General features: G+C 35.8%; 1 protein-coding gene across 1 annotated transcript in view; it reads left to right on the top strand.

Moving 5' to 3' along the window:
- LOC106874950 (DNA-dependent protein kinase catalytic subunit) overlaps window positions 1-17500 on the top strand; it is a 185220-nt gene that overhangs the window by 45980 nt on the left and 121740 nt on the right. Inside the window, exons 16-26 of the mRNA XM_052968027.1 lie at window positions 1037-1174; window positions 2590-2720; window positions 5429-5512; window positions 6506-6581; window positions 7296-7394; window positions 9007-9126; window positions 10788-10944; window positions 11834-11889; window positions 14018-14210; window positions 15564-15781; window positions 16825-16932. Coding sequence (XP_052823987.1) covers window positions 1037-1174; window positions 2590-2720; window positions 5429-5512; window positions 6506-6581; window positions 7296-7394; window positions 9007-9126; window positions 10788-10944; window positions 11834-11889; window positions 14018-14210; window positions 15564-15781; window positions 16825-16932 — 1380 coding nt within the window. The remainder of the gene's footprint in view (window positions 1-1036; window positions 1175-2589; window positions 2721-5428; window positions 5513-6505; window positions 6582-7295; window positions 7395-9006; window positions 9127-10787; window positions 10945-11833; window positions 11890-14017; window positions 14211-15563; window positions 15782-16824; window positions 16933-17500) is intronic.

The following is a 17500-nucleotide window of genomic DNA, read 5'->3' on the forward strand; positions in this document are numbered from 1 at the left end:
TGGCACGATTAGCGAAGACGAAGACCAAATGAATATATTCCACTGATGAAGGCAGAGCATTATTATTTATGCAAAGCCAGAAATCCAGGATTTGGAATTATCTTATTTTTACTGGTTCATTTGGTCTTCGTCTTCGCTAATCGTGCCATGCGGACATTTATTGTGGTTTTAGAGTCAGGATTTGACTGCTATTTTTTCAGCGTGGTGGTATCTCTTGATACCCTGTATTATAATTTATATATATATATATATATATATATATATACAACAAGCTTCTTTCAGTTTTTATCTACAAAATCCATTCACAAGGATTTGGTTGGCCTGAGGCTATAGTAGAAGACACTTGCTCAAAGTACCATGTGCTGGGACTGAACCTGGAAGTATAAGCTTCTTACCACACAGCCAAATAACAAGAAAGCTTGTAAGGATCAACAAATTCAGTTACCATGAGGAGTAACAAAGTCTGACATTCTAGATATAGTTACTTCAGTGGAGTGATCAAATAATGGTCTGTAGAATTGATAAAAATTGGTAAAAAGGTAGGAACAAGAAAGCAAGATTACTGCAGATGCAAGTGTGACTGTATACTAAAACATTTTGCTTCCCAGCCACATAATCCTTGACACCTTGGGCAAGTGTCTTCTACCATAGCTCCAGGCCAGCCAAAGCCTTGTGAGTGGATTTGGTTGACAGAAACTGAAAGAAACCTATCTTGTGAGTATGTGTGTGTATGTGCCTGTCTTTTTGTCTTTGCATTGCATAATAGTTGTAAAATGATTTTCACTGTCATACAAGTAATCTCATTCATTTCCAATATTCTGTGAGAACATTTCTGGCCATAAGGAAATATTACTTTACTTGGAAACAGATGAGAGAGTTGGTGACAGGAAAAGCATGCAGCTATAGAAAATATATCTCAGTAAACTCTATCTGACTCATTCAAGAATGGAAATGTTGACATTAAAATGATGATGATCATGAATTCATTAAAGTAGGTGACAATTTCTTTGTAATGTTTAATTTTGTTTCTTATTAGGAACTCTCCACCATTGGCTATAGCTTCAGTGATCGTGAAAAACTTACACAATTACTTTATGATGAAATACTTTCTTCTGTTATTCATATCATTGAGTCACTTGACTTGACTATTAACACAAGTATCTCACAAGATGTGGTAAGCTTCATCTTTTACTTCTCTTCTTATTTATTTTGCTTTTTTAAAGTAGATTTTCGATTAGTTGAATACTTTTTCAGTATCATGTTTAAAACTGAATATAAATGGTTCTTGCTGGGATACCCATGTATCTCCTATACAGCAAAACATCTGTTCCTGGCCCTCCTTCAATACTGCATCCGTGCTCTTTGAAGGGGTTTTGTCTTACATATTACTTAGTGCTGCACTTGTGCTGCTACTTGGTACCCTCTGTAAAATTGCTGGCATTAGGAAAGGTATTCAGCCATAGAAACCAAATACAGTCATCAGGCTAATTGGATCCTGTTGAACCTTCAAACCCAAACCAGTATGAAGCACTGACATTAAATGATGATGATGATGACGATGACGATGGTAGTGGTGGCAGTGGCGGTGGTGGTGACATGACTGTATGGTTTAAGCTTATTTAGCAATGGCATGATATCAGGTTTGATCTTATTGTGTGAAACTTGCCAGGTGTCTTCTACCATATCCTCATGTCAACCAAAGATTTGTGACTGAAATTTGGTTGATGGAGATTGTGTGGAATCCATTTAGACGGATTGTATCAGTTCTTGTGTCGTAGATTTAATCAATATCTCTCAGTTTGATGCCACCTCCCAGCCCATGGACACCATTCATAAAGCTCTCTGATAAAGTGCTTTTTAAGTCGACTATCTGAACCTTTAGTTTTCATCAGCTGAGACACCTTAAATTTAGTTGCTGTTTTTATTGCTACCTTTCAACCATTTCATGGATGAAACAATTCTTTCCTGTTTCGGAAAACTAATGAAGCAGTGTCATATGCTTTGCATAGTTATACACAAAAGCTGTTGCAAAAATTTGTGTTTTTTAAATAATTTCCAGGTAACAGCTCATTTCTACCAATATACTATGAAAGCTGGTGGAGGCGCAATGGCCCAGTGGTTAGGGCAGCAGACTCGCGGTCATAGGATCACGGTTTCGATTCCCAGACCGGGCGTTGTGAGTGTTTATTGAGCGAAAACACCTAAAGCTCCACGGGGCTCCGGCAGGGGATGGTGGCGAACCCTGCTGTACTCTTTCACCACAACTTTCTCTCACTCTTATTTCCTGTTTCTGTTGTGCCTGTAATTCAAAAGGTCAGCCTTGTCACGCTGAATCTCCCTAAGAACTACGTTAAGGGTACATGTGTCTGTGGAGTGCTCAGCCACTTGCACATTAATTTCACGAGCAGGCTGTTCCGTTGATCGGATCAACTGGAACCCTCAACGTCGTAAGCAACAGAGTGCCAAAAGCAACAACTATCAAAGCTGAATCTAATATTTAACAGAAAACATTGTCTTGAAATCAAATTGATGTATCACAATAAATGTAAATACATTGCACTTTTGAAACAATACTCTATTTTCTTTTAGGTTATTCCACCTTCACCCAGCACTAGCTCTCCCATGGACTTACCTACTGTATCAGCTGATCCAGTGCATAACATCAAACTAAATTGTGTCCAGGACCACCAAGTGTTTTACAATATCGTTAATTTCTGCTGGTAATTTAAGTGTTTTTGTTCAGTGTTAACAGTAGACGTTTTGTGGGTTTTTTTCTTTTATTGATTTGATTTATGTATTTATTTATCTATTTTTTTATCTCTTTTATTTGTTTCAGTCTTTGGACTGCAGCCATGTTGGGGCACCAACTTGAAGGATTTAGTCAAACAAATCAGCCCCAGTACTTATTTTTAAGCCTGTTACTTTTTCTGATGGTTTCTTTTTATCAAACCGTTATGTTATGGGGAACATAAACAAACCCACACTGTTGTCAAGTGTTGATTAGAGACAAACATGAAAACACTCACACAGATACATACGTACATATATAACATACTAGCAGAGATACCCGGCGTTGCTCATGTTACATGCAATTGAAGAATTAGACTTTTCTGTTATGTTTTCTCTAATGAACTGGAATACCTATGATTCGAATTTCATCAAAATTGCAGATGAGGGTTCTTTCCATCTTTACAAACCCTAAAAAATTCTAATCATGACACATGTAGCCCATACTATTGATCTTTATGTGCAGAATCCAAAATTCCAGTCTTATGGAACCTGTTAAAAGGATTTTGCTCCTGAAAAATGGAAGTCATGGAGCTCTAAAATGTGGGAGTTAAGGCCCTTATTGGGTGTGGGTGTCTTAATATCAACCAGAGAAGTTGAATTGTTGAGAATCTTTTTAACTTGGGTCTTATATGTATTGTTCGAATTTCTTTGAAATAGGAAATACATGTATGTTCATTGGGTTTGTAAAAGAGAGCAAAGCAACAGGAAACCAAAAGACGAATGATCACAATAAGCAGTCAGGTACCCTACCCTAGTCATTACTACTCCCCAGTGTAGGATTCCTCACCATACAGGTGACAGGCACATCCGTAAGATTCATTACGGATCTATAGCAATTGGAAGGGCGTGACCCAACTGAAACATTAACAACTGTGTGACGTGAGGGGTATGGGGAAATGAAAGTGTCACCTCTGGAGTTTGCAAATGATCACTATACCGATAGGTAACTGGACAGAATAAATTTACTATCTATAAATGTCTTTCAATAACCAGTCACTCATCTGGGAAGGCCTTGAAATCAATGTTACCATCGGGGGACTATGTGTGACCCAGTGATAATAAAAAGACTCAAAGGAGGTCTGCAACCAAATAACTTTACTGAACACTTTGCAACTGAATCAGTGGAGGCAAAGATGCCTCTCATTTACTTGACAATTTATGCACCACATTGCAGAAATCACAATCTAAGTATATCTCAAAGCAAACTCTTACACTGTTGTACCATTGAATTACAAATAACGCTCATCTTTTATGCTCGGGTGACCCTTCAGCTTCCAAGAGTACAACTGTATTCATCTTTGCTTAGATAAAATGACTAAATTGTGGGTGTTAAGTCCGCATGAAGGGGGTCTTCGTAACTTCTAAGAAGATGAAATTTTAGAAATATTACTTCATTTGTATCTAATATCTATGGTTAAAATTTCATCAACAGCAAAAATATATGAATTTTCATGGGGATTATGACCCTTATGCATAGAATATAATTTCAAAATTTCATTAAGATCTATTCAGTAATTTTGACCTAGTTTTGGATCATAAAAAATTACTAAAATTTGGGAGCTAAGGCCCCCATTGGGAGGTCTTAGAATCCTCATGAGAAGTGGAAACTTTGAGAATACTTCTTGATGTGTATCAATTACCCATAGTTGAAATTTCATCAACATCGAAAATTTATGAATTTTCATGGGGGGTTCTGCCCCCTTTAAGCCATCTCAAATTCAAACAAAACATACTGCATTATACCCGCCCTTATGCATTGAATCTAAGTTCCAAATATCATAAGGATCCACAACAGCAATTACAGGTGAGAGAGAAGTACCAAAATAATGCAGGTATCAGGCAGAAGGATCAGAGAAACTGCTCTATTCAATGTCTTCAAACTGAGAATCAATCTTGAATAAAATTGTAAATTTTTTGAATTATTGACTGCATTTTTAGATGATGAGAGTGAAAATAAACCATGTTTCATCTGTGAAGTTTATTATACGAAAAATGATAATCTTCGTAGCATCAATTCAGTCATTTATTCACAAAGTAAATTCTCGAGGAAACACACACACACACACACACACACACACAGGGAAGAGAGACAATTGCTACCATTGTTAGTCACGAATGACCATGGGATTGCACCTAGAAAGTTCCCCACCAAGGCACAAGACCAGGTAAGGCTGTTTATGGAAGACCAACAATCACTCATGCATACCAGCAACATCTACATGGTTACTCAATCTTCCAGAAATAGCAAATCATGCGCATATCACACCCTCTCATTTTCAAAAATGGAAGGACACATTGGATAATGAAGTTACAGATAAATAAACATGACCTAAAGCATCACTGATCATAAGTTTGGTTGATCAGGACTGATTGTAGGTTAACCAACACATTTACATAGCAGTAAATTTTAAGATGCAGCAAATCTGAACTAAAGACATGGCATTCTATTTGACACTGAAACACCTCAGCCTACTATTTGCTTAGAACTATGAAATGAAATCAAAATTAAGTCTCTTTTCTTCTTATAACCTTGCATTTTTCATTTATTTCTTCCCACATGTTATTGAAATACATATCAATACAATTCCTAAAAGTGTCTCTTGGTTTATGTTTTTATATTTTTTCGTTTCTTTTCCAGTGAATTTCTGGACAAAAATGAGAAAAAAATGTTCAGAAAATGGTTGTTCAGATATTGCAATTTCCTGGTTAAAATTTCCACAAGGTCAGTAAAAAAATATATATTTCTGTTTGAGATTTTATAACAGACAGTCCTAGATTTTTTTTTTTTTTAAACTTATTTCAGTCATTACACTGTGGCCATATTGAAGAATTTTTATTCAAATGAATCGACCCCACTACTTATTTTTTCTTTTTTTTTTATGATGTTACTTATTTTATAGGTCACTTTTGCTAAGCTGCTATGTTACAGGGACATAAACACACCAACACATACAAATACACACATATATTTATGTGTGTTTACACACAACAATCTTCTTTCAGTTTCCATCTACCAAATCCATTCACAAGGCTTTGGTTGGCCTGAGGCTAAAGAAGGCACTTGCCCAAGGTGCCATGCTGTGGGACTGAACCCAGATCTATGTGGTGAGGAAGCAAGCTTCTTACCACACAGCCAGTAGTAATTTTTTTTCTCTTTTTTTTTTCTTACTTTAAATCATAATACTTACATAGGCATAGGAGTGGCTGTGTGGTAATTAGCTTGTTTACGAACCACATGGTTCCAGGTTCAGTCCCACTGCATGGCACCTTGGGCAAGTGTCTTCCACTATAGCCTCAGGCCGACCAAAGCCTTGTGAGTAGATTTGGTAGACGGAAACTGAAAGAAGCCCATCGTATATATGTATATATATATATATATATATATATATATATATATATATATATATATATATATATATATATATATATGTATGTGTGTTTGTGTTTGTCCCTTCACCATCGCTTGACAACCGATGCTGGTGTGTTTACATCCCCGTAACTTAGCGGTTCGTCAAAAAGAGACTGATAGAATAAGTCCTGGGGTCAATTTGCTCGACTAAAGGCAGTGCTCCAGCATGGCCACAGTCAAATGACTGAACCAAGTAAAAGAGTAACAGTATGCTTAGAAAAGTCATGTATAACAAAGATATCGTGTTGTAATTTCAGTATGTGATGTGTTGTTACAGTTATGAATTTTCTTCTATTTCTTTTTCAGAACACCTCTTGTTAGTGGTTTTCACAGATTGTTGACTGTCTGTATGAAAATAGCCAGAGATTTGCACTACTTTAAGGTATGAATTCAGAAAATATTCTACTGATGAATAAGAATCATCAGCAACTGAGACATTGATGTTAACGTTTAGTCCTATGTTAGTTTTCATCAGTCAGACCTGTAATCATAAGCATTCTAAACACGACCATGTTGTCTCACTTTATATGGTGGGGTGATTAAGAAGTTTGCTTCTCACATTGGCACAAAGTAAACCTTATTGTGTATTCCCAGATGAGTCATAGAAAAATAAAACTATGAGGAAAGAACTTCCAATCATGGCAACCCCACCATTTGTATATTAGAAACTGTATTGTTTAATATAGCCTTAATTTAGGATGGCAGAATGTGATTTATGGGAATTTTGCCTATTATTTTCTGTAGGTTGACTAAATTGAATGCTAATGAATGATTTGCTTTCTCTCTCTAAAGTGTCAAGCTTTAAAAGAAAAAAAAGCTAACTGCTGTAGTCTTACACTTTCTATCTCATATCTTCAGAGTGGGTGGTGAAAGTAACAAGTTAACTAGTTCATTACTTCAGCAAAGAAGTAGCTTTAGAGGCAATGTGAATTATGGAAAGGGATAGAAGGGGAGGGTTTTTTTAAGCTACATATATGCATAACAACACCTTAAAATCATTATTATATGCTGTCACTTCTACTCCTACAGCTGTTAATTCTAAATTCAAAGTAAAATTTGTTTTGATGTTTCTATTTCTATGTTTATCTATTTACAGGGAATTTCCATTGACAATTTAAAAATTACTGAAGATTCAAACCAGACAAATGCAGAGAAGATTGCTTGTTGTATACTCATAAAGAAGTATAGTAAGGAGGTACAGAAATGGCTTATATCCTACTTAAATTGAATCTATTGCTCACAACTGTATTAACATAGTTTACATTTTGTAAACTCTGTAAATTTCATAACAAATATCATTCATTTGCATATCATATGTGGTTTTTTTTTTTCCTTATATAGATTATCATTTCACAGCACCCACTACACTCTTGGAGTGGTTGGCGTTAGGAAGGGCATCCAGCTATGGAAACCATGCCAAATTAGATTGAAACCTGATGTAGCTTACCAGTTTTTGGTCAAACCATCCAACCCATACCAGCATGGAAAATGGACATTAAATGATGATGATGATGATGATAGTGTTACCTAGTATTGTTTCAGTTATAAAGAATACAGATTGCCATTGTCATCATCATTATCATTTTTATATCTGTTTTTGAAGAGAGTAGAGCCTGTAGTACATCACTACCACTTATTGCAATTCATGATCATCTGAAATGCATAACCAAGTTTTCTTCGGCTTCCCTAATTACTTAAACCTTCTTTTGTGTACCTCCACCTACTCATGACTTTCTGTTGCTAACTCACAATACTTTTTTAACAATTATGAATGATGGCTGTGTATAAGCATACGCAAGGATGTGGTAGTTAAGAAGCTTACTCTGCAACTACATGGTTTCAGGTTCATTTCCACTGTGTAGCACCTTTGGGTGAATGTGTTCTGCTATAACTTCAGGCCAACCAATGCCTTGTGAGTGAATTTGGTAGACAGAAGCTGTATGGATGTCTATCATGTGTGTATTTCTCTTAGTCTTGTATTTGTCCCAGTGTTGGTTTGTTTACACCCCCTTAACTCAACAGTTCAGCAAACCTTCATCTTGCCAAGTTCAATGTGCAGAATATTCTCAACTTTCTCACAGGATATACTTAGAGCAACAGCTATTTGACTAATAATCAATCACCTGTCATCTGTCTCCATATGGTTAACAAGATCAATGTTTTTCTCAATGGTGGCAGTTTCAGCACGTCTAGACCTTGGAGCATCTTCAAAATTCTTCTTTCTCCTCTTTATTTCAGTTGCCTGCTTTTACATTGTTGATAAAGTTTGAGTGTCATCCCTTTATGTAGCAACTATATCATCAGGAATGTCCTTGGGGACTAAACCCTTTTCTATGATGCCAAATTTTAAGAGAAGTTGCTACATGTTACTTTTAAAGTCTTCTTTGAACAGTCAGATGTCAGTTTACCTGGAAAGAAGCTATACTGTGAATCAGAAGAGTTGAAATTAATGCATGCAAGATTTCACAGTTCTAGCATCACTCCTTCATAATCTGTCTGTGAACCTTTTCATACACCCTTCATAAAAGAATGGCAAAGGCAAAATATGACAATATATACTGTAACAAAAAATGTTACAGTATCATCATCATCATTATCATCATCGTTTAACATCCGCTTTCCATGCTAGCATGGAAAGTGGACATTAAACAATGATGATGATACTGTAACTTTTTTTTTTTTTTATAAATGTTTTAAAGTTTAATATAGTTTTCATAGTTCAAACTAGAATACCTGAAAATACAAAGTACATATCAACTATGCTTTTTTTTTTCTTTCTTTTATTTTCTTTGATTTTTATTTTTCAGATTTTAGTACAACTGAAACAATACAAAGAGGAATTACTTGCTGCCTGCCTGACATTGGTATTGTCTCTTCCCACAGAACTTATTGTAGATCAAATCAGTGACCTTTTGCCAGCTATTCGGGTAAGTTTTGATTTATTGAAAGAAAAATCCTATCCCAGCACTAATAAAAACTAGTGATAAAATTATGAAGAAATCAATTAGTTTAATGAAGATTTGGGAAATGAAGAATTTTTCATTATCTTTTTTTTAGTCATGCTTCATGCTTCTCTTCTCATCATTGATTTCATGTTCTTAAACTTTTGCAAAATCAATGGAAGTGTTGTCTGACATCAGCAAAGTCTTTGAGCTTGTCTGGGAAGAGAACATCCAAACGAAATTACTCTTGTATTGGTTCTATGTTTTATTCCTTGGAATGGAAGTTTCCTGTTGACTTTACACCATCTCAGTATGTGTCAACACTCCTGCTTCTCTCTCTCTCTCTCTCTCTCTCTCTCTCTCCCTCTCCCTCTCTCTCTCTCATACCCTTCTTCCTTTTCATTAGAGATAGAGACTGGTCCTGGTTCTTTACAATAGAGTGAATTCTACAAAAGATAGCCCTTTATTACAGATGCTGTCCACATAACTCAGGCCTGCCCCGCATTGCTTCCATTCAACAGTATCTTTGAAAACATTCTTCAGTGGATGCATGGTGTTATAGTCTCTTGTGTCACCAAAACACAATTATTACACATATCAAGAAAACAGCCTTGCACTACACTACCACCACTAAACCACATAGCAAACCCTCAACACAGACTAAAACCCTCCAAAGGCTTCACAATCTCTGATATTCTCTCAAAGGAATTTCAGCTAAACAATACAAAGCTACATCTAAAACATCAGGCTTCCTGTTCAGAAGCAGAAGATTTTCTATCTTAATCAGTTGCAAGCTAACCTTATTCAAGTAGTGGAGGCACGTGGCTTAGTGGTTAGGGTGTTGGACTCAGGATTGTAAGATTATGGTTTCAATTACTGGACCAGGTAACGTGTTGTGTTCATGAGTAAAAGGGTTAAGGACAGCCCATTGTCTTGGTTTCTGTGTTTCACCTGCATTCTTTTACCTATTTTGTTTTTATTAAGAATCAAATCAGAAAAACTGTATTTATCATCATTGTTGTTGTCATCACTGTTGTTGTCATCACTGTTGTTGATGCTGTCACCATCATTCTCATCAGTTTTCATGCTGGTATGGGTTGGATGGTTTCACAGAGTCTGACAAACTGCAGAGCTGTATTGTGCTTCAATGTCAGCTTTGCCCTTCCTAATGCCAACCTGTTTACAAATGTGTACTGAGAACTTTTCTTGGGCCACCAGCACCAGTGAAGTCGCTAAACAACTTGCAAACAGAGAACCAAAAAAGTACCAGAAAAGGAAAAAAAACAAGCCCCACTAATGTAGGGGGCAAGTGGGGGTGAGAAGGAGAAGGTGGCTTTATGCCAAATGTTGAGAGATTAAAGTATGATAGAGGGACAGGCATAAGTGTTATAGAGAAGATACATGGCTACCCTGCATTTTAAATGGGTGGTAGTAGCTGAGAAGATAACAAAATGGTAGTGATGGAGTGCCAGAGCAAACCCTCAAGGTGCAAGGTGAACAGAAGAGAAGATATTGTCAGTGCTTCAGGAGTAGTTTGAACTATTCTCCTTTGTCATTTTGTTTTTCTTTTCATTTTAGCATCTCCCTCACATCAACAAACAGATGATCTGATAAATACAATGTTTTGCCTATTTATGATTTCTTAGATGTCACTTTCTATTGGTTCAACCTACCTTCCTCTTGCCAATGCTGCAATGGATACTTTGGAATACTGGAGTGAAGGTTTATCCCAAGATGCTTTGAAGACTGTTTATTCTCAAGTTTTGCCTCATTTAGATCCCTTCATTAAAACATCAGAAAGGGGTAAGATAATGCTAACATATTTTATTTGTACAACGGCATGCATTCATTCAGAAAGGAGTTACTTTATTCTACCATAATAACCTTCATCTGTTTCCGTAATTTCTCAGTATATGTTTAAAAAAAGACGATAGATTCTTTCAGTTTTCATCTACCAAATCTATTCACAAGGCTTTGGTCAGCCCAGAGGTATGATAAAAGACACTTACCGAAGGTGTTACATAGTAGAACTGAACCCAAAACCATATGCTTGAGAAGCAAACTTTTTAACACAAAGCCATGCCTGAACATATATGTGTGTATGTCATGGGTAGTATACAAAGATGATTTGTATATCATTTATATTAGTAGAACTCGAAACAGATAAAACTATACTTAATAACATCTAAGATATTGAGTTAAAAAAAAAAGCTCCTTAGTTAGAAAAAGTCAAAGGCTATCCATGCAAGGGTTTTGCTTTTTTGGTAACCCAATATCCTACATGCTATTATTTATAGCTTCATTTACTTCCACTATTAAAAATGTCGCTTGAAGTTTCAAAATTCTTATGATGTAAAGATGTTTTGTATTAATTGACATCATTCAAGTTCTGTTTCTTCATAGCTGGTAAGATAATGCTAACCTTGCCTTTCTCCCTTTTGTGTTCAATAAAATAAGTACCAGTGATACTACTGAGGTCAACATGAATCAATCTGATCAACTAAAACCTTCAAAAGCATGGCCCCAGTCCAATGATTGTAATAAGTTAAAGAATACAAGAATATATATAGTATTATATAGTATATTATAATATAATATGTATTATAATGTTATATAATATATAAGATGATATTGTGTTTGCTTCATTATGATTTTATTTTCATGTGTCATTTTATGATCCTTTGTATTCCAGGTTCTGATGATATTGACCTCACTAATATAGACTTAAAAAAGAAACGCTACATCCTGGTATGTCTGGTATTTTCTTGATTAACTCCTTTAAAAATTATTCCTTGTTATTTATATGCCATCATTAACTGGAAATAGCTAAAGAAATAAAGCAAGCGTGTCTTTAAGAATTTCATTCCGCAATCACATAGTTCCTGTTTTGGTCCCATTGTGTGACACTTCAGACAAGTGTCTTTTGCCATAGGGTATAAACATTGATGAGAAAACAACAAAAGAAGAACTGCTCTTCAAACGATGTCTTTTGTGATATTTGTACCACATTGTGTTGAAGATACTCCTGGTGTCATTCTCACCATCAAAACTGCAGTAAATCAGTGATTGGTCTATTGGTCTATGTCAACCAATTACATTATAAAATAAACACTATCTTATAGATTGTAAGCTATAGCCCACTGAAAGCTGTGTCCCTGAGTAGGATACTGTATTGTACACATACCCTTGGTTGAAAGTATCTGTGAAGAATGGGTACCAGTTCTTCTGAGAACAGTTACTTCTCTTAGATTAGCATCCTTTTAGTAGTGGAGCAATTATCTTCTACACTTACATGCTCATCTTTTAATTGACAATAACAACTCCTCCTCCTTCCCACAACAGGACAAGCCTCATTGAATATGCCTATTTCAAAGGCATTCTAGAAATAGTGTAACTAAAGATGCATTATACAATCCACTGCCAGTACTTTGTGTAAACACCTTACGAAATTCAGTTAGTCTCTCTATCTTAAATAACCACTTTTCTGGATGTGTTACCAGCATTAAACTTGTATTCTAGTAATTATTCCTCAGCCACTATAGAAGCTACAGCTCTTGGAGGTATTACTATTACACTAAATTTGAAAAGAAGCTGTAGATTGGCAGAACTGATAGAATGGTGGACTAAATGTTTTTGAGTTTTTACTTATAACCATTGCTGTTGTTGTTGTTGGCACTCCGTCGCTTACGACGTCGGGGGTTCCAGTTGATCCGATCAACGGAACAGCCTGCTCGTGAAATTAACGTGCAAGTGGCTGAGCACTCCACAGACACGTGTACCCTTAACGTAGTTCTCGGGGATATTCAGCGTGACACAATGTGACAAGGCTGACCCTTTGAATTACAGGCACAACAGAAACAGGAAGTAAGAGTGAGAGAAAGTTGTGGTGAAAGAGTACAGCAGGGTTCGCCACCATCCCCTGCCGGAGCCTCGTGGAACTTTAGGTGTTTTCGCTCAATAAACACTCAAAACGCCCGGTCTGGGAATCGAAACCGCGATCCTATGACCGCGAGTCCGCTGCCCTAACCACTAGGCCATTGCACCTCCACTAGAACCATTAATACTCTAAGTTAAAATCCATTCAGCTTTTACCTTTTATTCATTTACTTACATAACCTTTTCACTCCCTGTGGCAACTTTTCTCCACTGTTTTCAACTCCAGGCTGTTTTCTGTCCTGGTTCTTGTTGGTTTTGAATTGTCATTAATGCTTCTGTAACTCTGGGTTTTTTTTTGAAGCCATTTTTAACATTTTTACCTTTGGGAAGAAGTGATCTGTATTAGTTTAGCCTCTATTCTTTGACCTGACCATCATGGGAAGCCTACCTGGCAGCATTCAGGATCATTGGAGCATACAAATCATCATACAAGGCCCAGCCACAAAGACTAGACCTTGTGGCAGTTTCATTCTTTTGGGGTTCATGAAAAAAAGCCCAGTTAAGAACAGTCAGTATAATCGAATATTCCCACAGTCAAAATGTTCGGCTTTGTACCAATGTTAGGAATTAATAATACACTCTATTGTTTTTAAACTCTTTTTGAAAATATTAACATTGATGAATGGAAAGAAAAAAAATCAGCATGAAAAATCATCATCATCATCATTTAGTGTCCATGTTCCATGTTGGCTTGGGTTGTACAGTTTGACAGGATCTGATGGGCCCAAGGACTACATCATGCTCCAGTGATGTAGTTTTGACATGGCTTCTATGACCGGATGCCCCTTCTAATACCAATCACTTTACAGTATGGACTAGATGTATTTTTATTTTCATATCATCAGCACCATTGAGTTGCCAGAATATCTTGCCATAGTTTTATTACTGTTTATTTGTTGATATTCATTTTTTTTTTTATCTCCTTTCTTTCTTTGAGCAGGATCCAGACTCTGAACTGAGTAAAATAAAATACAGAATTGCAAAATACCTAGGTAATATTGGTGGCAATTTTAATAAAGATTTATTAGCAAATTCTGACCAAGATGTCTTGAAGTATGCTGTAGCCTGGGACACTGAGAAGCACTTGAAATTTGACTTACCTTTTACTGACATGAAACCAACCATTTATTTAGGTACTTTCAATCATTATATACTGAAATTTATCATTCACATACATATAGAAATATAGGAAAAAATGTTGTTGTTACTGCTGTTGTTGCTCTTTTCATTCTCAGTTCAAATCTCACCAAGGTTACTTTTGCCTTTTATCCTTCTAAGATTCATAAAATAAATATTCTGAATTCTTTTTCATTCTTCTAGGGGTCAAGTACTGGAGTTGATATAACTATACCTCCTCCCAAATTTGAGGTCATGTGTCCATGATAGAAACAATTATTATTGGGTTGGTTGGGCATGAGACAAATACCTTGCAATATTAGATTACATTCTAAGACAGAAAGCTGGCAGAATCATTAGAACATCAGACAAAATGCTTTGTGGTGTTTCATTCATCTTTATGTTCTAAGTTCAAATTCTGCCAAGATTCTCTTTTAGAATCAATAAAATAAGTACCAGTCAAGTACTAAGGTCAATGTAACTGATTTGCCCCACCCCCAAAATTCCTGGCTTGTGCTAAAATTTGAAACCAATATTAGGCTACATTCTGAGTTCAACTTTTGTTAAGGTAAACTTTGCTTTCCATTTTCCTCAGTGTTATAAAATATTACCAGTCATAAACTGGTGTCGATAAAATTAACTTAGCCTTCCCCACAAAATTGTAGCCTTATGGCAAATTATAAAATCACAAGGATTATTTTTGTCTTTGGATGTCAGAATCAGTATAGCAATAGGGAATATGCCTTGTGGTATCTCATTGCACTGTTTTATATCCTGACTTCAAGTTCAACCTAGGTTTGATGTTGTCTTTCATCCTTCCAAGGTCAATAAAAATGCTAGTCCAAGTTCTAGGATCAATTTATTTGACCAGCCTTCCCCAGAAAATGTGTGACTTTGTACCTATGTTAGAAATCATATATTTCTTCTTTCAATATGACTTTTGCTACTGGAACACCAGGTTGCGGACCATGTAGTTCAGATACATCATCATCATCGTTTAACGTCCACTTTCCATGCTAGCATGGGTTGGACGATTTGACTGAGGACTGGTGAAACCAGATGGCTACACCAGGCTCGCTGTGGTTTTTATGTTTTCTGTTTATGAAAAGAGCCTTATGTAAATAATGTTCTGTGCTCTTCAACTACTATTTTTCTAGTGTATGTTACTGTGATCTTTTCTCTGCATGTATCTTCATTACTTTCAATGCTTATTAAGGGGAGAACAGTTCTTCTATTGCATTCTCTACTTATATTTTTGCTTCAAGCTTTTCATAAGTAATGAATTAATCAGAGGATAATATTCCAAAAAAAATGACGGCCTTAACTTTATTTCTTTCATTTGTGTTTTTGTTGTTTTTTTTTTCCCCCAGATCCTTTCTTACCTCCTATTCTCGAGCTAGCTACTAAATCAAGTGACCGTCAGACCAAAGTTGCTGCCTGTGAATTCTTGCACTCTGCGGTACTGTATTCTCTTGGAAAAAGTGTCCAGAAGGGACCATCAGTCGAAGGCGATTATTGTTTCTCATTTGAAGCGATATATAAAAATGTCTTTCCGGTGTTGCTCCAATTGGCATGTGATTTGGATCAGGTATGTTTTTTTTAAGTTTCAATCTCTTAAGACAGATTTTCTACAGCTGTCACCAAACTTTTTCTGTTTCCAAGCAAGGTGATATTTCCCCATGGCCAAACATGTTTTTTGCTGTGTATTGGAAATGAATGGCATTTATTTACAACAATCACATAATGTCAAGACTCAGAGACACAAACACATACACACACACAGACACACACACACATATGAACAAACAAAGAAATGCCAGGCTTCTTTCAATTTCTATCTCTGAAAATCCACTAGCAAGGCTTTTGAACAGCCGACAACCAATGAAGGGTCGTTCTTTATGTTACTTGTCTTGTATTCCAATTGTCTCTCTTGTTTGCATTCATAAGTTTACCTGGTATTTCGTGTTGTTTTCGTAATTCAGAATTCATGGTGTTTACATTTCGTGACATCCTGTACCCATATATGCACATATATATAAATATATATGTAAGTATGTACATATATGTATGTATATATGCATATATATAGTGAGGGTATAAAAGGTATTGGTGTCTAGAAGACCCAAAGAATGGCAGGTAATGCTAAGTAAGTGCTAAGGACAGACCATAGTCAAACTTTTGGTTCAATCGTGATACGAGTGAGGAGTTTAATGTGGGTCATGTATTAGGCTGCATATATATATATATATATATATATATTAGACATGAACAGATAACAAAGCCAAGGCTGTGAGCAGTTTCCAGGACATTTATAATATCTCGAATAATACAACTGCAATGACAATATTTTATATGTTATTTCTACTTTCATTCTTTTATTACCCTCTATTTTCCCTATCTCTCCCTTTTCCATAATAATTTCCTTATTTTGAACTCTAACATTCACCTCTTTCACATCATCTCTGATGAAGTGATATCCATAATATCCTAGAAACAGCTGTAAGACTATATCTCTTTCTTTATAAATGTCCTGAAAACTCCTCACAGCCTTGAGTTTGTTATCTGTTCTTGTCTAATATATATATATATATATATATATATATATAAATGAATTTATTGATAATTTTCTAGGTTCCCAAACAGCTGTTTGAAACCCTGGTATTTCAACTAATACATTGGTTTACAAGTAACAAGAAGTTTGAAAATGCAGAATCCATGGCCCTTTTGGATGCTATTTATGTAAGTAAGAATTTTAATTTTTGCTTTTGTTAGACAAACTCATACCTTTGTAAATCATTACTACCATACTTTTGTATGAGGAAGACCCATGTGGAGAGAGAGATACTGCCTGCCAGTGAATTTACTGAAAGATGGATATGAGTAATGAGAATGACTTGTGTGAAGGGGTCTACTCTTAGCATGTATTTGTAGGCTAGAGAACACAGCCAGGAGAGGGTTTTTGCCCTTGGTTTTCAAAGTAGTTTTTCGTTCTTTGGAGTTCTTTGATGGGTTCTAGGTGGCTGTGTCTTTGTTGTATTGTTTCATTTCTATCTTTTTGTACTCTGTTGTTTCCCATAACTACATCACCTTATTTATTGCCCTTGAAGCAAATAAGAAATCATTATTTCTTTTCTTTACTGAGGTTGATGGATCGGCAGAACTGTTAGAGCAGTGGAAAAATTGCCTTGCAGTTTTGGCTTTGTGATTTGAGTTCAAAACTTGCCAAGGTTAATTTTGCCTTTCTTTCCTCCAGGTTCAATAAAATAGGTATCAGTCAAGTTTCAGGATCTGTGTAATTAACTAAACT

The sequence above is a fragment of the Octopus bimaculoides genome, chromosome 5 (genome assembly GCF_001194135.2).
Source record: "Octopus bimaculoides isolate UCB-OBI-ISO-001 chromosome 5, ASM119413v2, whole genome shotgun sequence".
NCBI lineage: Eukaryota > Metazoa > Mollusca > Cephalopoda > Octopoda > Octopodidae > Octopus > Octopus bimaculoides.